This window comes from Bos indicus x Bos taurus, chromosome 23 (genome assembly GCF_003369695.1).
Source record: "Bos indicus x Bos taurus breed Angus x Brahman F1 hybrid chromosome 23, Bos_hybrid_MaternalHap_v2.0, whole genome shotgun sequence".
NCBI lineage: Eukaryota > Metazoa > Chordata > Mammalia > Artiodactyla > Bovidae > Bos > Bos indicus x Bos taurus.
Genome location: NC_040098.1, coordinates 27,471,769 through 27,497,256, shown reverse-complemented (window position 1 = coordinate 27,497,256; position 25,488 = coordinate 27,471,769). Strand labels below are relative to the sequence as shown.

At 35.9% G+C, this 25,488-nt stretch overlaps 1 protein-coding gene across 1 annotated transcript; it reads right to left on the bottom strand.

The window, feature by feature from the left end:
• Positions 1-1,562: 1,562 nt before the first annotated feature.
• LOC113881439 (butyrophilin subfamily 1 member A1-like) lies at positions 1,563-22,856 on the bottom strand. Its single transcript, XM_027524477.1, has 8 exons — positions 22,829-22,856; positions 15,812-15,832; positions 14,855-14,875; positions 6,772-6,792; positions 5,611-5,637; positions 5,104-5,130; positions 2,788-2,814; positions 1,563-2,615 (listed from the first exon to the last, which is right to left on the bottom strand). The coding sequence occupies exons 1-8, from the start codon at positions 22,854-22,856 to the stop codon at positions 2,092-2,094; spliced, it is 696 nt and encodes a 231-aa protein (XP_027380278.1). The 3' UTR covers positions 1,563-2,091.
• Positions 22,857-25,488: the final 2,632 nt, after the last annotated feature.

Genomic DNA, 25,488 nt, shown 5'->3' with positions numbered 1-25,488 from the left:
GCTACACCTTCTACTATACCACAACAAAATACTACAAGCTGAGTAGCTTAAATGTTGGAAGTTATTTCAATATAGTTGCGGAGGCCAGAAGTCTGAGTTCAAGATGCGGATTCATTTTGATATTTGGCAAAACTAATACAATTATGTAAAGTTTAAAAATAAAATAAAATTAAAAAAAAAAAAACAAAAAAACACAAGATGTTGACATGGTGATGCTTCCTCTGAAGGTGCTAGAAAAAGATTGGTTCCAAGCCTTTTTTTAAACTTCAGGTGCTTTGCCAGCAGGCTTGGACCTTCCTTGCCTTGTGGCAGCAAAACTCCAACCTTCACAAGCTGTTCTTTCTGTGCATGTTTATGTCCAAATTTTCCCTTTTCATAAGGACTCCAGTTACGTTGATTTAGGCACCCGTTCTATGCCATCTTAACTAACTATACCTACAATGACCCTATTTCCAAATAAGGTCACACAGTGAGGTATTGGTGGTGAGGATTTGCATATCATAGAGTATACTAAGAAGGAAATTAAAATGAGGGAATATAAATAGAGACTTTAGATAAATGTTTTGAGAAGTTTGATTATGAAAGAGAGTCAAAAGGGTTAATAAGAAGATGTAGAGTTGATGGAAAATTGCATTGTTGTGATTTTAAGATGGACAAGATTAAAAATTTTTAAGTTTATGGTAGAAAAACTAGTTGGAACACTGAGAGGAATAATTGATGGACCTTAGTACCATGTAAGATAGTATAAGGTGGAAAGATGGGTATAGAGGAGAGTAGGTTGGTGTTCCCTGTAAAGGAAGAGGGATATTTCTCTTAATGTAACAGTGAGGGAGGAGTAATGTAGAGTTGGGAGATTTTGATAATTTCGCTATATTTGTCATTACAACAATGAGACAATTCCCCTCTGATTGATTCTATTTGTTATTATCTTTACTGTTTTTTCAAAATGGAAATACAGTCTTATACTGAGAATTAGGTGGGAGTAGAGTTAGAAGTTTTCAAAAGTGGAATTTTTAATGAAATTGACTGGACAGGCAAGGGACTGTAAATGACTGGAGACACATGGGAAGATTGCCAGATAGAAAAGTGCCATCAACAGTGCTAGTGCCCAAGTTGTGACAGGTTACTGCACACGTATAGAGTAACCACTCTACTCATCTGTATGGACTTTTATAGCATGTTCAACTTCCAGTATGAGAAATGAATAATAGATTCATTCATTTTGGGGTTTCTTTCCAAGCAGATGTGAAAGGACAATGAGATCAGGACTTTTCACTTATTAGTAAAAGAATACCTAAAATTATTAACCCTGGCATCTAAATAGGAAAGAGAAGGAAGTGAAGTCAGGAGGGTCTGATGAGTCAGGAGTAATTGGGAGACCCTAACTTGACTCATACACTGGAGGAGCAGGAGTTGCTAAGAAATCAAGTACAGGACTTTATGCCTACTATTTCACTTAAATATTCAACTGTGGGTGTCATCTGTTGCCATCCTTAAAGGGAGGGTATACAAACTAGGATTAAATTCAATTATAAATGACAAAAATCCAAAGTATAAAAAGCTTAGAGAGAGAACAGTTTATTTCTCACTGAATATAATTTAGGAACTGAGTAATAGAATAGTTTCACAAGTTATCAAAAACCTAAGCCACTGTATCTTGTCTGCTATCCATGATTTTTACATGGTCACAGATGTTTCATTAATGATAGATTTCAGGCATCATAAAAAGTAAACAATGAGAAAACATAGTTTTCCTTTAAAGAAACATCCCAGAAATTACACAGAATAATAAATCTATAATGCATTGGTCATCATTTAGTGATATTCAGCTGGTAGTCTAGAAAATTTAATCTTTATACTAGGTTGTCACAGGCATAGTAATAATAGGAGTTTATAATTAAGGAAGAAGTAAGAAGTGATATGAGAGGCAACAATCAGTCAGTCTCACAGAACTTCACCTCGAGAATGAACCAATATGCAGGAGGGGGAAAAAATCATGTTGTGGCCAGTGGGGAGAATTATAATGATCACTTGGGCCCAATGTTATACTTTCTCAGGGAGGTGTAGGCACATGAATTACATCAGTGTGTTCTACTCCACCTCGACAATGGTCAAGGGGCCAGAGTCAGGGAACCAAAGTCTGAAAAGTGGTCTTAGGACACCATAAAATGTCTGTTTGGAAAATGTGAAAATGTGGGATTCATCTGTCATATTATAGAAAGATACATCTCCTGCCTCATAATCCAGGAATATCCCCACACTAAGGGGTTTTTCTCTTAGAGTAAGATGAGTTTCTGAGATGGTAAGGGCCCAGTAATCCTCCTGGTAGAGCCTAATGGCCCAGAAACCATTCTGTGGGGACATTTGGAAAGTCCCCTTTCTTGATACATTATCCCTACAAACTCCCAAGTCCCAGGAATGCAGTTCCCCAACTTTCACCTCCCAGTAGTATCTCCCTGAACAGATTTGTGGCTGACCCAGCACACACGGAATGGAGACAAATCTCTGTGTGGAGCTGGGTAGATCTTGCTGTATTTCTTGCAAGGTTACTCCTCTCCCCTCTTCAGTCAGGAGGAGGCTGGGATGAGCAGTGGCTTCATCAAGAGTCACATTTACTGCAAAAACAATTAGACTGTCATGTTTATGGAAAGAGTCTCAGTAGGCCTGGGCCAGAGGGTCCCCATTCTGTGAGAACTTCTCTGGCCCTGGGAACATCCACGTCATCTTCACCCATCTTCCTTTCTTACCCCACAAGGAGCAGGGTCCCTCTTGGACCATCATACTCACCAGCTTGGAACTCTTCTTTCCTCCAATCTGCAAGGAACATATGAATGTGAGAAGCCCCATCTGATAGATAAATATATCCATCTGCTCAGATTATGAGTATAAATTCTCAAGGATTAATTTATAAATGATAATAACCAAAGAAAATATTCTTTGATATACTGGCACCTCTTTTCACAGTCTGTTAAATTATGTCTGGCTTGAAGAACTGATTTCTTCAACCAACATTCCCATAGGATAAGTGTCCCTAATCTATTTAAGATGTTGGAAGAGAAATAGAGATTATGATATGCCTGATCAAATAAATTCTCTTTGTTGTGGTTTCCTCAGACTTTATAGGAGATGATCTTTTACTTATCCTCACAGCATTATTTGAGATGTCAATTAAAAAATAATAAAACAAATAATAAATGTTGGCTAGGATGTGGAGAAAAGGAAACCTTGTAAATGGTTGATGGATGTAAACTGGTGGAAAATAGTATAAAGGCTTCTCAAAACACTAAAAATAGAACTGCCATATGATCCAGCAATTCTACACCTGGGTATATAACCAAAGAAAATGAAAACACAAATTTGAAAAGGTACATGCACCCCATTGTTCATACTATACCTGAATTTAATGTATATATATATATATATATATATATATATATACACACTACAAGTGACTAAATATTGTTTCTTTGTGTGTGTGTGTATATATATACACACACATACTGATTACTGTTCCTTTGTGTGTGTGTGTGTGTGTGTGTGTGTATACACATACATGAAATTTTGACATTTGCAACAATATGGATGGACTTGGATGGTATTACTATTAATGAAATAAGTCAGACAGAGGAAGATAAATAGAGTGTGTTATCACTAATATGTGGAATCTAAAAAATAAAATAGTGAATATAACAAAACAGAAACAGACTTACAGATATAGAAAGCAAACATAATTATCAGTGGAGAGAGGAAAGGGGGGAGGAATAATATTACAGTTTCAGAGGTACAAACTACTATGTATAAAATAAATAAACCTAAAGGATATATTGTACAGCATGGGGAATATGCTTCTCTGGGCTGGGAAGATCTCCTGGGGAAGGAAATGGCAACCCACTCCAGTACTCTTGCCTGGAGAATCCCATGGATGGAGGAGCCTGCTAGGCTACAGTCCACTGGATAACAAAGAGTCAGACATGACTGAGTGACTTCCCTTTCTTTCATGGGAAATATAGCCAATTTTTATAATAATTTAAATGGAGTATAGCCTACAAAATTTTGAAGTCACTATGTTGTACACCTGAAACTAATGTAATATTGTAAGCCAACTATGCCTGGTAGAAAGTGAAGAAGAACTAAAGAGCCTTTTGATGAAAGTGAAAGAGGACAGTGAAAAAGTTGGCTTAAAGCTCAACATTCAGAAACTAAGATCATGGCATCTGGTCCCATCACTTTATGGCAGATAGATGGGGAAACAGTGGAAAAAGTGTCTGGCTTTATTTTTCTGGGCTCCAAAATCACTGCAGATGGTGATTGCAGCAATGAAATTAAAAGACACCTACTCCTTGGAAGGAAAATTATGACCTAACCTAGACAGCATATTAAAAAGCAGAGACATTACTTTGCCAACAAAGGTCCGTCTAGTCAAGGCTACAGTTTTTCTAGTGGTCATGTATGGATGTGAGAATTGGACTATAAAGAAACCTGAACACAGAAAATTGGTTCTTTTGAACTGTGGTGTTGGAGAAGACTCTTGAGAGTCCCTGAAACTTCAAGGAGATCCAACCAGTCCATTCTAAAGGAGATCAGTCCTGGGTGTTCTTTGGAAGGACTGATGTTGAAGACGAAACTCCAATACTTTGGCCACCTCATACGAAGAGCTGACCCATTGGAAAAGACTCTGATGCTGGGAAAGATTGGGAGCAGGAGGAGAAGCGGATGACAGAGGATGAGATGGCTGGATGGCATCATCAACTCGATGGACATGGGTTTGGGTGCACTCCGGGAGTTGGTAATGGACAGGGTGGCCTGGAGTGCTGTGATTCATGGGGTTGCAAAGAGTCAGACACGACTGAGTGAGTGACTTAACTGAACTGAACTATGCTTCAATTATTAAAAAATCAAATAGAAAATAATAATGGTCAAATTGCTAAATTTAATATTTTAAGTACATTATTATTTTTTAAAATACTGAGTAATCTATTGAGTTCATAGAATGCATATTTTGGAGTTTTGTTTGTTTTTATTGTATTGTTTTGCATGCAATAGGTATTCATTTAAAATATATTTTGCAATAGGACAGCCTTTATCAGAATCCATGTCACTCACCAGGGTATAATGTTGACTCCCTCCAGCCTGCAAAAACCAAAACAGGAAACTTTACTTTTTTTTCTTCCATTTTTTTTTCTCATTGTCTTTTTCATTTCTCCTTGTCTTTGTCATATATTTTCTTCTGCATTCTTTGGACTTCCTCTTTTTATCTCATATTCTCATATTCCATTTTTAGAAAACACAATGATAAAAATGATCAGGTGGAGGGTAGATAGAAACATAGAAGCAATAAAAAGTGGGAGGGATGAAGGAGAAGTGGGAAGGAGAAGACATGAAATAAATTAAGGAAGGAAGGGGAGAGAAGGAAGAACATGCTGAATCACTGGTGGTTTGTCTTTTGAAAATAATTTATTGAAATTACTAGAATTTAGGAAGATAACATTTCAAATGCTTTTTGCCTACTATAAGCATTTTTGTTGCTTTTCTAAATCCTATTCAATTTCTACAGTGGAAGAATCTGAGATTTAGAAGAATAAAGATTCTTGGGAAATAAGCTTTACTTACTTAATTTGAACTGAGCCTTCCTCCTATCTGAGAGAAAAAAAAACAAGTATAAATACACATATATAATGTTAACTAGTTAATTTAAAAAACTGTTTTCTTAACATCATGAAAAAGATTCAAGTAAAGTCATACATCTGCACATATATCTGCCAATGCTAGTAGTGTCTGAAAGTTGACCAAGTAATATCCATTTTACTTTTTATTTTTTAAATATAAATTTATTTATTTTAATTGGAGGTTAATTACTTTACAATATTGTATTGGTTTTGCCATGTCCATTTTAAAAGCAACTAAAGAAATCTCTGAAGCCTACTACATCTAAAAACCTTCCTACAATTTGAAGAATATAATTTGATATGTAGGGATATGAGAGTTTAATAATTCTTATGATATAATACCAAAACAGTGTAGGAATAACTTGGAAAATAACTTTAGATTTTAGGTTTACAATGAAGTTTATTTGAGTGAAAAAAAATGTATGTATAAAGACCTTGAAGTATTAATGATTAAAAAGCTAAAAATAAAAATAAAAGAACAACAATAATTATGGTTGGAAAAAAAATCCAGCAAAGTTGTGAAAAAAATATTTATACATCTTAAATCACTTGAGAATATAGTCAAGAAAAATGGACTAGTAAGTCTCAAGATTAACTTGACATCAATCTATATAGCATAATATACAAGTAAAAAAAAAAAGGAACTTATCTCACTCAGCAACTTTGGAGTTTTAACTTTCCCATAAAAACAAGCAGAATATCATGCATAAAACAATGGGCACTCCATATCAGAGCACATGTTGAAGAACCCAAATTAAAAGAAACTTTCTGTCATCATTCTTAGCTTAATCACCTTTATCTCACCAAGTGTAAAACTAACTACTGTACAGTGAATTACTATAAAATTCCAGTAATCACCTGGGATATATTAATACAAGAAGCCTAAAAATAAAGCATAGAAAGGGAAGGAAGTGAATAAAACCTGAAAGAATGAAAAGGGAACTTAACATGGAATGAGTTCAGGAAGATAAAAAGAAAACAGGGTAATTTGAAATCCACAAGAAGAAAAAGACAAGAAAGGAGTAAGAGGTAATGAGACAGGAAGTGACAAGGAATTTTTTTCAAAGAAATATATCAGTAAAAAAGAATGTCAGAAAAAAGTTACCAATTTCTTTCTGAAGATCTTCTGAAAAATAAAATGGAAATCTCATGTAAATATCAAGAGAAACCAATATAGAAAATGAAAATGAATAGAAAATTTCCACTGCATAGTAAACTGGAAGGATGAATGTGATTAGAAAAAAACAAACAAAAACTCCTGAAAAGAAAAAAAAAAGCCAAGGAAGCACAGTTCTATCTTCAAAAACTGAGAAAAGGAAGTGAATTTCCCCAGTTGAATAAATAAAGAAGAATGATGATGATTAGGGCAGAAAAACTAACTAGGATTTTATCCCATACATACATATTTTATGAACAGTATTAAGGACATTCATAATTGAAGATTTGGACAAAATCCATATTTAATAAAGGAATTAAATAATTCCATAACAAATGTTATCTTTCATAGTAGTATGTTGAAACTGATTTTGAATTTTGCAAGTCTTTCTATGTCAGATTAAACAAGTTGTCTTTAAGTGAAACAATTTGTGAATTATAGTCAACAAACACTAAGTCCTGAGAATATCTTTTTAGAAGATGTCATAGCCATTAAGAAAGCAAATGACTATAATGTTTGAGTACATCTTTGGCAACTGCAGCCATGAAATTAAAAGCTGCTTGCTTGCTCCTTGGAAGAAAAGCTATGACCAACCTAGATAGCATGTTAAAAAGCAGAGACATTAATTTGCCAACAAAGGTATGACTAGTCAAAGCTATGGTTTTTCCAATAGTCATGTATGGATGTGAGAGTTGGACTATAAAGAAAGCTGAGCGCCAAAGAATGGATGCTTTTGAACTGTGGTGCTGGAAAAGACTCTTGAGAGTCCCCTGGACTGCAAGGAGATCCAACCAGTCCATCTTAAAGGAAATCAGTCCTGAATATTCATTGGAAGGACTGATGCTGAGGCTGAAACTCCAATACTTTGGCCACCTGATGGAAAGAACTGACTCTTTGGAAAAGACCCTGATGTTGGGTAAGACTGAAGGTGGGAGGAGAAGGAGATAGCAGAGGATGAGATGGTTGGATTGTATCACTGACTCAATGGACATGAGTTTGAGCAAGCTGTGGGAGTTGGTAATGAACAGGGAAGCCTGGCATGCTGCAGTCCATGTGGTCACAAAATCTGATACAACTGAGTGACTGAACTGAACTGACATCTTTCCTGAAGTCCGATGGTTTCTATTTACATTGAATAATAGTGCAATGAAATTTAATTGAGTTGTCAGTTGAGAGAACTTTTAAAATTAGATTTGATAAACTCACACTCTCAATTTTATCATGTACCTCAGAAGAAGTTCAAAGAATTGAAGTTAGGACTGTAATGAAACTTCCATTTCTATTAACTTACAAATAAGTACACCATTTATCAGCACATAAATATTTTATAAGCAAGCAGAAAATTAATGACATAAATTAATGTTTATTTTAGATTCATGTATTTGAAGGGACTTAAAATATGAGTTAATGGAGATAAAGTAATGCAAGTATTACATGAGAAAAATGTTAGAAGATCATTCTTTAAGCAGTTTCTTTTTAATTTTATTCCTATAATGCAACTTTAGGCTTTATGGGATTTCCCTGGTGGCTCAGATGATAAAGAATTACATGCAATGAGGGAGACTCAGGTTTGATCCCTGGGTGGGGAAGATTCCCTGGAGATGGGAATGGCTACCCATTCCAGTATTATTGCCTGGAGCATTCCATGAACAGAGAAGCCTGGTGGGCTACAGTCCATGGGGTTGTAAAGAGTGAGACATGACTGAGTGAATAACACTTTCACTTCACTTTCAGGTTTTATTAGAGTCCATTAAAAAACTTACATATACATTTCAAGAGATAAGCTCTTGTCTAGAATTCATGTGTTGTAAAAAGTATCTTGGGCATTCTTGCATGTTATAAATTTTAAGCTTTTATATAATATTTACATAAAAGTACGGGGCTTTGCTGGTGGCTCAGTAGTAAAGAATCTGCTGCAGGAGATTCTCTGCCTGAAGAAGAAAAAGCAACCCTATCCAGTATTCTTCCCTTGAGAATTCTATGGACAGAAGAGCCTGGTGGGGTACAGTCCATGGGGTTGCAAAAGAGTTGGGTACAACTTAGAGACTAAACAACAATGATGACATAAAAGTACATATGTGCTTTTCCTACATTCTTTGAAGAAACCTCTTTGGTGGTGTTAATTTTACTGCTTCCTCCTTTTCCCATCATTCCTGTATTCTCTAGACTTAACCATTTATTAATACTCATTCATGTCTCTCAAGTTATAACCTTCTTGAATTTTTATGCCTTCTAACCCAATTTTCCTCATAGGAAAAATGAGGATACTATTATACAATTCCAATGGAGAAAATTTCTTATAATTTCTATGCAATGAAATGAAAGGAAGGGAAATAAAATATTAAAAGGCAGGTGAAGTGGGCTCTAATAATATTACCTGAGCTTATCTTGGATAAAGGTAGCAAAACAGTTTTCTAAAAAATACCATAAACTTCTAAAGTATATTATTAATAAAAATTTATTTTACAGAAAAGATCTGTATACATAGATTGGAATGGCAGGATAAATTATGCCAACAATAATGGTGAAAACTGAATAACAAATGAAGATGCAAAACTTCAGTTGGAATCACAGGATCATCAGAAAAAATCATTTAATGCATATGTAGATTGGAATTGCAGAAAGTATTCTTTGATAGTTGAAGAAATAAGTACAAGGAGATCAAACCGGTCAATCGTAAAGGAAATCAACCCTGAATATTCATTGGAAGGACTGATGCTGAAGCTGAAGCTGAGATACTTTGGTCACCTGATGCAAAGAGCTGACTCATTGGAAAAGACCCTGATGCTGGGAAATGTTGGAGGCAAAAGGAGAAGGGGATGACAGAGAATGAGATGGTTGGATAGCATCATTAACTCAATGCACATGATTTGAGCAAACTCAAGGTGATAGTGGAAGGTAGGGGAGACTGGCGTGCTGTAGTCCATGGAGTCACAAGGAATCAGACATGACTTAGCATCTGAACAACAACAAGAGGTGACATAATGACTAAATAACAGAGTAAACTACATAAATGGGATTAACTTTTTCATTGTTCATACTCAGCAGAAAATAAAAAAAGAAAGAACCAATTCATTTAAAAACAAGTCACTCTGTCAGGAAGGAAAAGGACAAAAATTTGAAACACATCCATAGTTTTCAAAATGACTCCTATCTCTGACAAGTTGAAACTACAGGGTTCAAAGGCCATCTCAAAGGCCAATAAAAGGCAATAGTGTTTTACATGACCCCCATCCCTTACACAAAAGAAGGCACTAAGACAGGAAACAAAACCTGAGAGGAGATATCATAAGATTTGTCTGGGGTAAATTATATCAATCATTCATCTTCAATTGAACTGTCACCTTTTTAAGAAAAAAATGCAGGAAGATTGCTTACAAGATGGTGTAGTAGAAAAACCCTGAACTCCTCTCCTCTCATGAGCACACCAAAACCACAACTATCTGCTAAACACACTGGGACTTACCAAACAGATTTTCTATAACTAAAAACACAAAGAAGAAATCACATTGAGATGGTAGGAGGGGCACAATTGTGATATAATCAAGTCCAAAATCCCCTGAGTGGGTGACCCCAAAACTAGAGAATGGTTGTATTGCACAGGTTTTCCCACAAGAGTGAGAGTTCTGAATCCCATGTCTCTGCAGCCTGGGGGTTTGGTATCAGGAAGAGGAGCTCCCAAATTACTTGACTTTGAAGGCCAGTGGGGCTTAAATTGCAGGGGCACCACAGGACTGGGGGACAAGAGGCTTCATTCTTAAAGGGTGCACACAAAATCTCAAATGTACCGGTACTGAGGGCACAGTAACTTCATAGGAGCCTGGGCCAGACTTACCTGCTGGTCTTGGAAGTTCTCCTGGGAACATAAGGGGGGCACAGCTGTAGCTTACTCTGGGGAATAGACACAGCGGTGGATATATTGGGGAGTATTCATGTGCATGAACTCTCACTGGAGGTTGACATCTTGCTTAGGTCATTAACACCAAGTTCTGGCCCCACCCAACAGTTGGTAGGAGCCAGTGCTGGGATGCTTCAGGCCAAACAACCAACTGGGGGAAATACAGCCCCACCAATCAGCAGACAGGCTGTCCAAAGATTTTTTAAGCCCACAGCCACCTCTAGACACACCCCTTGACATGGCCCTACCCACCAGAGGGCCAGGACCTAGCTCTACTCATCAGTGGTCAGGCATTGGCCCCTCCTGCCAGAAAGCCTACACAAACCTCTAGACCAGACTCATCTACCAGGGAGCAGATGCCAGAAGCAAGAAAACCACAATCCCACAGTCAGTGGAACTGAGCCTGCAATATAGACTACTACGTGAACAGCTGACTCTGGGAAAGGACCCTGATGCTGGGAAAATTTGAGGGTAGAGGAGAAGGGGGTGACAGAAGATGAGATGGTTGGATGCATCACCGACTCAATGGACATAAGTTTGAGCAAACTCTGGGAGATAGTGAAGGACAGGGAAGCCTGACAAGTCTGCCATTCATGGAGTTGCAAACAGTCGGACACAACTGAGCGACTGAACAACAAATGTGTAAAATAGATAGCTGGTGAGAAGTTGCTGTGCAACACAGGGAGCCCAGCCTGGCACTCTGTGATGACCTAGAGGGATGGAATGGGGGGAGGGGAGGGATGCTCAAGAGGTAGGTGATATATGTATAGTTATGGCTTATTAGCTGTGCTGTATATCAGAAACCAACACAACCTTGTAAAGCAATTTTCTCCCATTAAATAAAAAAAAAAACAAAAACAGATCAGACCTTACCCTGGGACCAGCTGATCCCTGAACCTTGAGTAGTGCGAGGGGAGTGCTCTACTGGGACACCTAAGACATCCCCTACAGAGGATCACTTCTCCAAGGTCGAGGAATGTAGCTAACCTCTGCGTGTGTGTGTGTGTTTGTTGCTCAGTTATGTCCAATTCTAACATACATAAAAACACAAACAGAACTTCAGATAAGATGAAGCAGCAGAGGTATATGTTCCAGATGTAGGAACAAGAAAGAAATGCAAATATGCAGATACACACTAGACAGGCGCTCAAAAAATGATAGGGAATTGCATGGTAAAAGCACTCATTTATCCAAAACTGTATCTGCAGCAGTAGTCATATGTGTTCAATATTTCAACACAGACCATTAGAGTGAAATGGCTTTAATGTTTTGATAACTTATATAAGCAAAACCTAAGCTAGGAAAGGTATGGAACTAACAGAAGCAGAGGAGATTAAGGAGAGGTGGCAAGAATACACAGAATTATACAAAAAGATATTAATGACCTAGATAACCATGATGGTGTGATCACTCACCTAGAGCCAGACATCCTTGAGTGTGAAGCCAAGTGGGCCTTAGGAAGCATCACTATGAACAAAGCTAGTGGAGGTGATGGAATTGCAGCTGAGCTATTTCAAATCTTGAAGGATGATGCTGTGAAAGTGCTGCACTTAATATGCCAGCAAATTTGGAAAACTCAGCAGTGGCCACAGGACTGGAAAAGGTCAGTTTTCATTCCAATCCCAAAGATAGGCAATGCCAAAGAATGCTCAAACTACCACACAATTGCACTCATCTCACACACTAGCAAAGTAATTCTCAAAATTCTCCAAGCAAGGCTTTACCAATATGTGAACTAAGAACATCCAGATGTTCGAGCTGGTTTTAGAAAAGGCAGAGGAACCAGATATCAAATTGCCATCATCCACTGGATCATAGAAAAAGCAAGAGAATTCCAGAAAACATCTACTTCTGCTTCATTTGACTACGCCAAAGATTTTGGCTGTGTGGATCACAACAAACTGTGGAAAATTCTTCAAGAGATTGGAATATAAGACCTTGTTATCTGCCTCCTGAGAAATCTGTATGCAGGTCAAGAAGCAACAGTTAGAACTGGAATGGAACAATGGACTGGTTCCAAATTGGGAAAGGAGTTCATCCAGCCTGTATATTGTCACCCTGCCTCTTTAACTTGTATGCAGAGTACATCATGCAAAATGCTGGGCTGGATAAAGCACAAGCTGGGATCAAGATTACTGGGAGAAATATCAATAACCTCAGATATGCAGATGACACTACTCTTATGGCACAAATTGAAGAGGAACTAAAGAGCCTCTTGATGAAAGTGAAAGAGGAGAGTGAAAAATCTGGCTTAAAACTCAGCTTTCAAAAAAAGATCATGGCATTCAGTCCCATCACTTCATGGCAAATAGATGGGGAAACAGTGACTTTATTTTCTTGGGCTCCAAAATCACTGCAGATGGCAACTGAAGCCAAGAAATTAAAGGACACATGCTTCTTGGAAGAAAAGCTATGACCAACCTAGACAGCATCTTAAAAAGCAGAGACATTACTTTGCCTACAAAAGTCTGTCTAGTCAAAATTATGGTTCTTCCAGTAGTCATGTGTGGATGTGAGAGTTGGACCATAAAGAAAGCTGAGCACTGAAGAAATGATGCTTTTGAACTGTGGTGTTGGAGAAGACTCTTGAGAGTCCCTTGGATTGCAAGGAGATCCAACCAGTCAAACCTAAAGGAAATCAGTCCTGAATGTTCATTGGAAGGACTGATGCTGAAGCTGAAGCTCAAATACTTTGGCCACCTAATGAAAAGAAGTGACTTATTAGAAAAGACCCTGATGCTGGACAAGATTGAAGATAGGAGGAGAAGGGGATGACAGATGATGAGATGGTTGGATGGCATCAGTGACTTGATGGACATGAATTTGAGCAAGCTCTGGGAGTTGGTGATGGACAGGAAAGTCTTGTGTGCTGCAGTTTATGGGGTTACAAAGAGTTGGACATGACTAAATGACTAAACCGAGCTGAAGCCAAAGTCAAGGCCCTTCAATCCAAGAAAATAGAACTTAACAACAGCCAATCACAGTCAAATAAGCTTTCATAAATAAGGCAACAGTTTAAGCTATGACCAGTAAAATAATTGCTTTGCTTCTGCATCATTTTCTCTATAAAGAGCTTGCCCCTAGTTTCTTTTGGTAGAGCACACTTAACCACTTTCAGTTTAGTGCTGCCAATTTGAATTGATGTTTACTCAGATAAACCCTTGAAAATGATATTGTGCCTCAGGTTATCTTTTAGTATATGAAAACTAGTGTATCATTAAAGAGACATATTCTTAAATTCAATTCCCTCTAAAAACAAAAATATATTTGAATGTCTTTAGAAAAAAAGGTTATAAAACATGATAATTACATTAGTGTTTCACTAAAAAATCTTTTGGAAATATCTCAGGAATCATGCTTCATATGTGATTCACACACAAAATTCAAAATTGAGAGATATATTATATTTGAACTTTCCTTAAAATTAAAATCCTCCTATAAGTATTTGAAAGGAATTACAGTTTGTTGATCTGATAATAAAAATGAAAAAGGTGAAGAAAAATTTTTGTGGTTGAAAAGTTTAAAAATTTAAGAAAACTTAAGTAAAATAATATATACCTGGAAACTCTGGGATAATATGTTCAGTGTAGTGTAAGAATGAATTTTGACCAAGGAATTATATCTGAATTCACACAGTAGTTGAAAGAACAATATAGAAAGAAACTTTAATCAGCAAGTTTGGAGACTTCCTCTCATCTCCTAAAGTATGAGAAAGTATCAATTTCATAGTAATAGGCCTTCAGATTTAGAATACAGATGTCCAAATTTTGGGTATTTTCAAGAAATACATATATAGTGTAGAAACCATGTGCCTATCAGCCTAAGCTCCTACATTGCATAAATTTCATAGAGAAACTTTTGCAAGTTTCTAGAAACAGAAGAGGCAAGTGCATGTGGGGGAAGATCAGGTATGAAATTAAAAAAAGAAGGAATAGGAAGAATGAAGGCAGGGAAACAAAATGAATAGCACTTAATATGAACAAAGTTTATAATGCAAAATTCATGTGGGAACAGGAGACATCCAGAGTGAGCCAAAAGGTGACATGTTTATAAAAAGGCATGGAATAGAAAGATATCAAGAAAGTAGTTATTTAAAAGTGTTTTAGGAAGACGTGGACGTTAGAGAAAATTTACCTGATTTTTTCTGAAGTTCTTCTGAAAAAAAAAGGAAAGATCACTGTAAATTTTATGAGAAAGAAATATGAATAAAATGCACATTTATTGAAAGGATGTGTTTAATATTAAACCTATAATGACCCATGTAAACACATGCATATGCATGAATACATACGTGCATGCACACACACATGTGAACACACACACACACACACATAGACACACATACACTTGGCTGAAAGCTCCCTTTTGTGCCAAGAATACTCTTCAAAAGATGAAGAAGGAGGAAATGAATGAATTTTCTGAATTGAAAACAAGCTGGAATTTTTGTTCTGATCATTATACAATTTTTCTTGATCCCTTTTGAAATTATGGATGTTTACAGAAGTTCTTAGTGCTTATAAGTTCTTTGCTCTTAATTATATGTCAGTTATAATTACAGGGTTAAGTTCATGGATGCCTTTATTCACAACATTTTTTCAACCAATTAAAGCATCATCTTATTTTATGCTTTTGATTTTAACTCATACCTAAATGCAACATATCTTAAAAATAGTCAGATGAAAGAAATGGAAATAAGGTATTAAATGACAGTGAAGGCTGTTATAAATCAAAAGACATAAAGTTCAGATCAGAAACCTTAAAAAATACCAAAATATTACAGATAAATTGTTACTAAAATTTACTCAACAGAAAGAAAATACATGCAGAGTTTGCAGTAACAGGAAAAATCAGTAATAATGAAACAGATACATAAGAAATGATGAAGAAGCATTACCTTTCAAATACTGTATCTGAATTACAGGTGAAGAGAGTTAATTTTATTTGAAAAAATAAAATAATAAAAAAGCATGAACATGTAAAACTATATGCACATTGGCATTGAGGAAGATAATTATTGAAGTTGAAGACGAAGGTAAAATAAGCAGGAAAACATTGCCTAGGCATGAAGTGAAATATATTAATGGCATTTACCTTTTTCCTGTTTATATTTATCTGAAAAATAGAAGAAAGAAAAACCAATTCATTAAAAATGAAAACACAGTATTAGGGAGAAAAGAGTAGAAAAATTTGAAATCCTATGAGCTTTACTTCTTTAAAAGAATTGATGGTTATTTCTAAAATATTGGAACTAAAAATTTGCAAAGACCATCTAACCCAATGAAAGGCAATGCTGTTTTCCATACAACCCCTTAGTGCAAAAGGAATTAAGAAATGAAACCATAGGATAAATAATGTCAATCATCCTTCATTGGGCTATCTCCTCTTTTTCAGACTAAAATACCATATTAACATACACAAATATGACATAGGAACTTAAAATGTAATGAAAAGCCTATAGAAAATGTACTCATTAGTCAAAACTGCATCTGTTGTAGTAATTACATGGAACCTGCTACATGCATTAAAGATATAAGTTCCGAAACTATATTCAACCTGTAAACAGAAATATAATTTAAAATTTGGAAAAGAAAGATGCTGAACTTTTAGTGATTATATTGATGTTTTATGAAAAAATCTTTCAGAATCATGTTAGGAAAATAGCTTTTTGTGTCATTCACAAAGAATTTTGAATTGAAGACACATGAAATTTTCTTGATATAATATCCTTCTACAAACATTTAATAGGTATTGCAGTTCATAGAATTAATAACTGTGTGACCGAAAGTGCAAAAGAATAAGAACATTTATTATAGTTTGGAAAATAGCCAGAAAAAATTGTGTAAAATATATGTATGACTGAGAACACTTGAGTAATATGATCAAGGGCAGTGAAAGAGTGAGATCCAAGGTCATAGGTGACCTGTGAATGCCAGTGGAATTTATACAGTCTTTGACAGGATAATGCAGGAAGAAACTTCACTCATGAAATCTGAAATCTTCTTTTATCTTGGGAAAATATCAATTGTACAGTAATGGCTTCTTGAACTTGGAATATGTACAGTGACCCTAAGTTAATGGATGTTTTCAAAACAGTATGTACAGACTGGAACTCATACATCTGTTGGCCTAATCAATCCCCTTATGTCACAAAACTAATAAAGGATCAATGGCAAGTCAGTGGAAGACAGGAGAAGCCAATGTTTCTAGAAAGGGGCAGTATGGAATGAAGAAAAAAAAAAAGAATGAGGAAATGATAGAAAGTAGGAAAATGGAAATGGACAGTATTTAATGTAGAAGTCCATAAACAAACAAAAACCCTGAAGAAGGAGCAGTAGACATACAAAAGAAGAATGAACCAATAGATCACATTTGGTAAAAAGTCATGGAATGTTAAAAACATCAAGAAAGCAGTCATTTATTTTTATTTTTATTTTTTTTTTGGGGGGGAGATTTACATTTTCCTCTTTTTTTTTTTTTTTTTAAATTTTTTAAATTTTATTTTTAAACTTTACATAATTGTATTAGTTTTGACAAATATCAAAATGAATCCACCACAGGTATACATGTGTTCCCCATCCTGAACCCTCCTCCCTCCTCCCTCCCCATACCATCCCTCTGGGTCGTCCCAGTGCACTAGCCCCAAGCATCCAGTATCGTGGATCGAACCTGGACTGGCAACTCGTTTCTTACATGATATTTTACATGTTACAATGTTATTCTCCCAAATCTTCCCACCCTCTCCCTCTCCCACAGAGTCCATAAGACTGTTCTATACATCAGTGTCTCTTTTGCTGTCTCGTACACAGGGTTATTGTTACCATCTTTCTAAATTCCATATATATGCGTTAGAATACTGTATTTATGTTTTTCCTTCTGGCTTACTTCACTCTGTATAATAGGCTCCAGTTTCATCCACCTCATTAGAACTGATTCAAATGTATTCTTTTTAATGGCTGAGTAATACTCCATTGTGTATATGTACCACAGCTTTCTTATCCATTCATCTGCTGATGGACATCTAGGTTGCTTCCATGTCTTGGCAGTCATTTAAAAAGGACAATGGAATAAAAAGTTATCAGAGATAATTTACCCAGTTTTTTCTGAAGTTCTTCTGAAAAACATAATGGAGAGAACAATGTAAATAACATAGGAAACAAAATCAAATAAAATTCAAATTTATTGAAAAATATGCATGTATTAAATGTGAAAATTGGACTAAATGTGAGAGTTGGACTATAATGATTTGAGATTTGGGCTATAAAGAAAATTGAGTGCTAAAGAATTGATGCTTTTGAACTGTGGTGTTGGAGAAGACTTTTGAGAATTCCTTGGACAGCAAGGAGATCCAACCAGTCCATCCTAAAGGAATTCAATCCTGAATATTCATTGGAAGGACTGATGCTGAAGCTGAAACTCCAATGCTTTGGCCACCTGATGCAAAGAATTGTCTCATTTGACAATACCCTGATGCTGGGAAAGATTGAAGGTGAGAGAAGAAGGGGATGACAGAGGATGAGATGGTTGGATGGTATCACTGACTCGATGGACATGAGTTTGAGTAAACTCTGGCAGTTGGTGATGGACAGGGAAGCCTGGCGTGCTGCAGTCCATGGGGTGGCAAAGAGTCAGACACGACTGAGACTGAACTGAAAGTGAAAGTTGTTCAGTCATGTCCGACTGTTTGCAACCCCATGGACATAGTCCATGTAAATCTCCCTGCCAGAATACTGGAGTGGGTAGCCTTTCCTTTCTCCAGGGGATCTTCCCAAACCAGGGACTGAACCCAGGTCTCCTGCACTGTAGGTGGATTCTTTACCAGCTGAGCCACAAGGGAAATCCAGAACTGAACTGAACTGAAAGTTAAATGTATCAGAATACAGATAAACACACACATATGTGTGCCTGCACACACTTGTGAACCAACAGTGGTTGAAGGATCACTTGTGTCCAGAAAATATATTTCAAATGTTAAAGGGGGGAAAGGACTGAATTTAGTGAATTGAGATAAAAAAAATTCAGGGGCACATTAGTTCTGCTGTTTACCTTATAAAAATACTATTGATCTGTTTTTAGCCTTATTTAGGCTTTTATTGGAGAAGGCAATGGCACCCCACTCCAGTACTTTTGCCTAGAAAATCCCATGGATGGAGGAGCCTGGTAGGCTGCAGTCCATGGGGTCACTAGAGTTGGACACGTCTGGGCGACTTCACTTTCATTTTTCACTTTCATGCATTGGAGAAGGAAATGGCAACCCACTCCAGTGTTCTTGCCTGGAGAATCCCAGGGACGGGGAAGCCTGGTGGGCTGCCGTCTATGGGGTCGCACAGAGTGGGACACGACTGAAGCGACTTAGCAGCAGCAGCAGCAGCAGGCTTTTATTATTCAATTGTTAACTTTATATATTCTTTGACTTCCATGAAATATATATATAAGTCATTCTGGTTATTGCAGTAGCTTTGTCATGTATAGTCACCAAAAGTCACTGTTCCAGTATAGTGAAACACTATTCCAGAAGGAAATCTGTGTTAGGTTTCTAGGAATCTCTATTCATAACATTTTCATGAACCCATTAATATTGAATTTGTTTTGTGCAAGTTTATATTTTAGCATGTACTTGAATGAAGCTTATCTTATCTAAATCACATTAATAGAAGGTGAATGCTGTGTGAGATGACAGTGAAAGGGGTTCTTGAATTATCTTGGGATACACCTATACATTAGCCATTCTAAAAATGACAAAACATCAGAGACATACTATTAATATAATTTACTTGACAAAAGTATTTGTCTACAAGTGTTGAAATGCAGGACAATCCAGAGCAATAATAATACAGGAAAGTGAATTAAAAAGAGAAATGGCATACTCAAAATAATGAAACAAAATCATGACAAAATATACAGATACAGGAATAGAAGGTGATGATCATTGATACTTAAAGACAGGTGCAAAAGACACATGAAAGCATGACTAGGCACACATTACTAGGACTTGTCTTTTTTCTGTTTACACTTATACTAATATAAAAAGAAAAACAATCAATCTACATTCAAAATGAGGATACATATCAGTAAGTGAAGAGGGTAAAAATTTGAAACACTTCCATAATTTTCTCTACAGTTCAAACTGACCAATAATTCTAAGAACTGGAATTGGAAGATTCCAAAGCCACCTCACCAATCAGAGGCAATATTCTTTTACTTCCGTATGGACTTGGTGCACAAGAGCTAAACAGAAAACTGATCATGAGAGGAAGTTGATATAACTTTGTTGGATAAACAATATCAATCCGTGGTCTTTTAGAGGCACTTCTTTCATTTTAAAACAGAGTACAAATACACAAAACACAAAGATAGGTTGTTAAGAGATGAGGAAGAAAATAGTAAAAGCATCCCTCTAACCAAATCTATTTATCAAGTAGATGTATTTCAAACCTATTCAGTCTGACAAAAAATGGAAAAATACCATTAGAAATGGAGAATGTTAAACTTTAAATGATTATATTTGTATTATATTATAAAAATTTTTGGAAAAATTCCAGTGTCTTTGTGTCATTGACCTACATCATTCTCAATTGAGAAATTAATCAATGAACTTTCCTTAATATATGAAAGTTTTTCTCTTAACATTTAAAAGGAATTGAAATTTTCAGAATTCATAATTGTGTTAATGAAAGTATAATCAAAATTCATTTTGATTTAAAAGAAAAAAGATAGGAAAGATTATGCAAAATATTTGTATACCTGAGAACATTTGAATAACATATTCACAGGCTATATAAGACTAAGCCTCCAGTTCACATTTGACCAATGAATGGGAGTAAAACTATATTTAGCTAATAAGCGTTCTTGTTAAAGTTTGGTGAATAATTAATTGCATCTTAACTGGCTCTCATATTTCTTATATAAAACAGAAGTCCTAAATTAGTGGGCAGTGTCCACAAAATATATATAGAATAGAAACCATGTGAATATCAGCCAAATTTCTTTCATCTCTCCAACTTGATAATGCAATAAGTATGACAAGTCTCTGGAAGAACACAAGATCAATGTTTATAGGGAGGTACAGATATTGAATGAAAAAGAAGGATTGAGAATGAATGAAAAGTATAGAAATAGAAATGAAGAGAACATAATGTGAGAGAAGACCATGAGCAGAAATAAAGTGAATGGGACACGTAGACATCCAGAAGAATGAGCCACTGGAAACCATATAGGTAAAATGGAACTCTAAAGACACTAAAAAAGCAGTCATTTATATGGTTATGGGAAATGTCAGAGAAAATTTACCAATTGTTTGGGGAAGATCTTCTGAAAAATAAAATACAAAGATAAATGTAAATATCATGGGAAGTAGATGTGAAGAAAATTAAATGTATTGAAAATTCTAAATATAAGCCCAAAATTAAACCTATTAACATGCAAAAGCACACACACACACTTACTCACATACACACTACCTCACACATAAGTACCAACAGAGGAGGAAATCCCACTTCTGTCCACAGAATATTTTACAAAAAAATCAAACTAGAAATGGAATGAAATTACTGAAAGAGAAAATTTTTTAGAAATATTAGTTGTGGTGGTTACCTCTTAAAATATGCTATTGACATTTTTTGGCATTATTTAGGCTTTTATTGATGGACAGGGAGGCCTGGCGTGCTGCAATTCATGGAGTCGCAAAGAGTCGGACACGACTGAGTGACTGAACTGAACTGAACTGAGCTGAGGCTTTTATTATTTGATTTGTTAGCTTTGGTAAGTTCTTGTGTTGTGCTGTGCTCAGTTTCGTTCCACCCTTTGCAACCCCAGGGACTGCCAGGCTCCTTTGTTCATAGAATTTCCCAGGCAAGAATACTGGAGTGGTTTTGCCATTTCCTTCTCCAGGGGATCTTCCTGGCCCAGGGACCAAACCAGAGTCTCTTGTGTCTCCTGAACTGGCAGGTGAATTCTTTACCAGTAGTGCCTCCCCAAAAGCCCCAACCCATGGATATATATAGCCTTGTTACATGAAAAAGAAGGAAATTGAAATATTAAGTGGCAGTGATGGCAGTTCCAAATCAGATGGCCTCAAGTTATCTTGAATAAAGTTCAATATCAGAAAGTTTAAAAATGCAGACATATATTTTAATGCAGGAGGCCCAGGTTCAATCTCTGGGTCAGGAAGATCCCCTGGTGAAGGAAATGGCAACCCACTCCATATTCTTGCCTGGAGAATTCCATGGACAGAGGAACCTAGTGGGCTCCAGTCCATGGAGTTGCAAAGAGTCAGACATGACTGAGTGAATAACACATACACACAGAATAATGAATAAATTCTCTAATATCCTGCTACCTTAACCAATGTAACTGTGTATTATCAGCAACATGTAGATATTTAACATGCTTGATGAGTTTAAGATTTTCCAGTCAGTATTTCTTTGATGCTCAATCTCTAAAATCATTATGAAGTGGGATCTTATTTAAGTTGAAACCTGTGTCCTCTTCAAAGGACCCCAGAAGCCTAATGTAGCTTCCTTGCTGTTCATTTAACAAGATATTCCAAAGTAAGTTTGACATTTTCTACCTAATCTGGAAATGGCTATTTTTTTTCAAGACATTTTACATTCTTTTAGTGAGAAATTGTTTAGAGAAATCACGGTCTTGGAAATGGGAACAGGAATTTCTGGGAAGTTGATCATAGTATCCAGACCTATTCAGTGAAACAGATATATGTGTACATATGAAATAATAATACATCATTGGAACTTGCCTTTTCCCTGTTCCTTCTTGTCTGAAAAATAAAAATAAGAAAGAATTAACATTCAAAATGAAAGTACAATGTCAGGAAGAGATGAATATAAAATTTTTAGAAGCATTGAGTTTACTCTGTAGTTTAAGCTAATATTTCTGGGAATTGGAACCACAAGTTTCCTAAAGCCATCAAACCAATCAAAGGCAGCGTTGCTGTACAACTTTCACCCACTGTGCAAAGCAGTTAAGATAGGTGGTGACACCTTGAGAGAAAGTAGACATGACTTCCTCTGGGATATATATATATGTGTGTGTGTGTGTGTGTTTATATATATATACACACACATATAATCAATCATTATTCTTTCAACAGACCTTCTTTTTCAGAATAAAGTGCAAGCATGTTCACATACAAGACAGATACTTAAAAAGTGATGAGGAAGCATATAATATAAACATTCATCTGACCAAAACTGTATCTGTAGCAGTAGTTATATGAAGCCTGCCACATATATGAAAGAAGTATATTCCTAAATTCTATGCAACCTGGAAACATAAAAGCAATTTTAAAATTAAGGAGGGCAATAACCTTACAGAAGTATTCTAGGATAATAGCTTTTTAAGTAATAGGTCTATATTATCAAGAAATGTATTAAAGATATAAATTGCTTCTACATCCATAAAAGAATTTTATATGGTATAGTTAAGTTCTATGCCAACAAAATGCAAAAATATAAGGAGAATGACTATAGTTGGTAGAAAAAATATGAGTAGGAATTGTGTAAAATATCTATATACTTGTGAACACTTGGGTAAAAAGATTGATTGCAGTGGAAGACAGCTTCATGCTTACAAATGGCCATTAAATAAAATCAGAATTTACACATTTTTGATAGAACAATCGGTGGGGATATTTAATCACATGTTTATTGTCTCATAAGTAATAAACTTTGATAAGTGTCTATTGCAAAGAAATGAGCCCTAATATTTGGAGCACGTGACAGAGGTCCAAAGTTTGAATATTTTCCAGAAAAACAGATAGAATAAAAATCATATGCCATTTGTCTCATGACTTCTCATTGAAACTGTGGAAGGTCTCTGGGTACAAAAAAAAGGACAGTATTTATAGAGAAGAAATGGTGTGGAATGAAAAAAGTGAGCACAAATGGAAGGAAGGGACAAGAAATGGAGACAAGTTAATAGAGGAGAGGTAACCAAAAACTTGGGGAGGGAAGTGTAGACACCCAGGAGAAGAGTGAGCCAATGGATGACATATAGATAAAAGATAGATAATCTCAAAGACACCAAGAAAGGAATAATTATAAAAGGATTTGGGAGTAATGAGTTGTCAGAAAATTTACCGAATATTTTCTGTGGTCTCTCTGAAAAATAAAATGAAAAGATTAGTGAAAATATTTTGTGAAAGAAACAGAAAAAATCAAATATTACAATTTTTAAATTTAAAATAAACCCATTAGTTTTCAGGTAAAAAAACACACACAAATATTTTCCATGCAAAGATGCACATATACACACACACACACTGTCTAAGAGCTCATATTTATCAGAGAATTGTCTACAAAAATGAAAAGAGGAGTGAAAGAGAGAATTTACTGAACTGAGAAAAATTTAGAAATGTTAGATAAAATATGTGTGTGCTGTGCTCAGTTGCTCAGTCGTGTCTGACTCTTTGCAACCTCATGAACTGTAGCCTGCCAGGCTCCTCTATCCATGGGACTTTGTGGGCAAGAATACTGGAGCAGGCTAACATTTCCTCCTCCAGGGGATCTTCCCTACCCAAGGATCATACTGGAGTCTTTGCACTGGCAGGCAAATTCTTTACCACTGAGTCACCTGGAAATTCCTATTAGATAAAATAACTACCTTTAAAAAGTGTTCTTAATCCCTTTTGACATTGTTTAGGCTTTTATTATTTGCTATGCTACCTTTAATAAGATCTGTGGCTGCTATCAATAGTGATATAGTCAATTCTTGTTTTTGTGATATCTATGTTGTATAACCAGGTGGCGTTAGTGGTAAAGAATCTGCCTGCCAATGCAGGAGATGCGGATTCTATCTCTGGTTTGGGAAGATCCCCTGGGGAAGGAAATGGCAACCCACTCCAGTATTCTTGCCTGGAGAATCCCATGGACAGAGGAGCCTTGGGGGCTATAGCTCATGGGGCCATGAAGAACATGTAGGACATGACTGACTGGTTGAACACACACATGTTGTATAAAGTTGCTTAAAATACTGAAGTAGGTAATACTGGTCCTAGAGAAAATGCAGGGTTATGTTCCTGGGCGCCTCTATTCACTTCTCTGTTCACCTATTTAATGAAACCTAACTGTAGTTTAACTTCTATTTTAATTCATACCTGAATGAGCTAACAAACAAATTATTTGATAGGAAGTGGAATGAGATATTAAATGTTGGTAGAAGTGGTCCTCAGTCAAACAGCTTGAACCTTTTTTAGAGAAAATTTATACACCATAAGCTTTAAAAGTACAAAACTTTTCAGATATATTATTAACAAAATTTATACAACAGAATGAATCTGTTTATATTGTTTCAATGATTAAGACAAATGAAAGAGAATATTGGGGAAAATGTAATAACAAATGATGATGGCAAACTATAGTTGGAAAGATAACAAGACTAAGTCATGAAAAATATGTCTGTTGGAACTGAGGAGTATAATCATTGAACACTGAAGACAAAGGTAGAAGAAACAGATGAAACATGGCTAGGTATACAATGAAATAGCTTAATTGGACTTGCCTTTTTCTTGTTTACTCTTATCTGAAAAATAAAAGAAAGAAAACCAGTTTGTTCAAAGTGAGGGCTCAATGTCAGGAAGGAAGAGGATAAAAAACTTTTAAAGTTTTATAGTTTATGGTTCAAATTGATTCTTATTTATGAGAATAGGAACCTTACGGATGATCAATCAGAGGCAGTACTGTTTTATATTCTCCTACCTCTTATGCAAAAGGAAATAAATAGGAAATTACCTACTGAGAGGAGACTGACTAGGA

Excerpts from the sequence above, each read along its gene's own strand:
- LOC113881439 (XM_027524477.1), bottom strand. The coding sequence starts at position 22,856 with ATGCTTGCACTTTATTCTGAAAAAGAAG. Across the intron at positions 6,793-14,854 it reads AGAACTTCAGAAAAAATCAG|AAGATCTTCAGAAAGAAATT; the intron begins GTAAATTTTCTC and ends TTTATTTTTCAG. Across the intron at positions 2,815-5,103 it reads GGAGTCAACATTATACCCTG|ATTGGAGGAAAGAAGAGTTC; the intron begins GTGAGTGACATG and ends TGTTCCTTGCAG.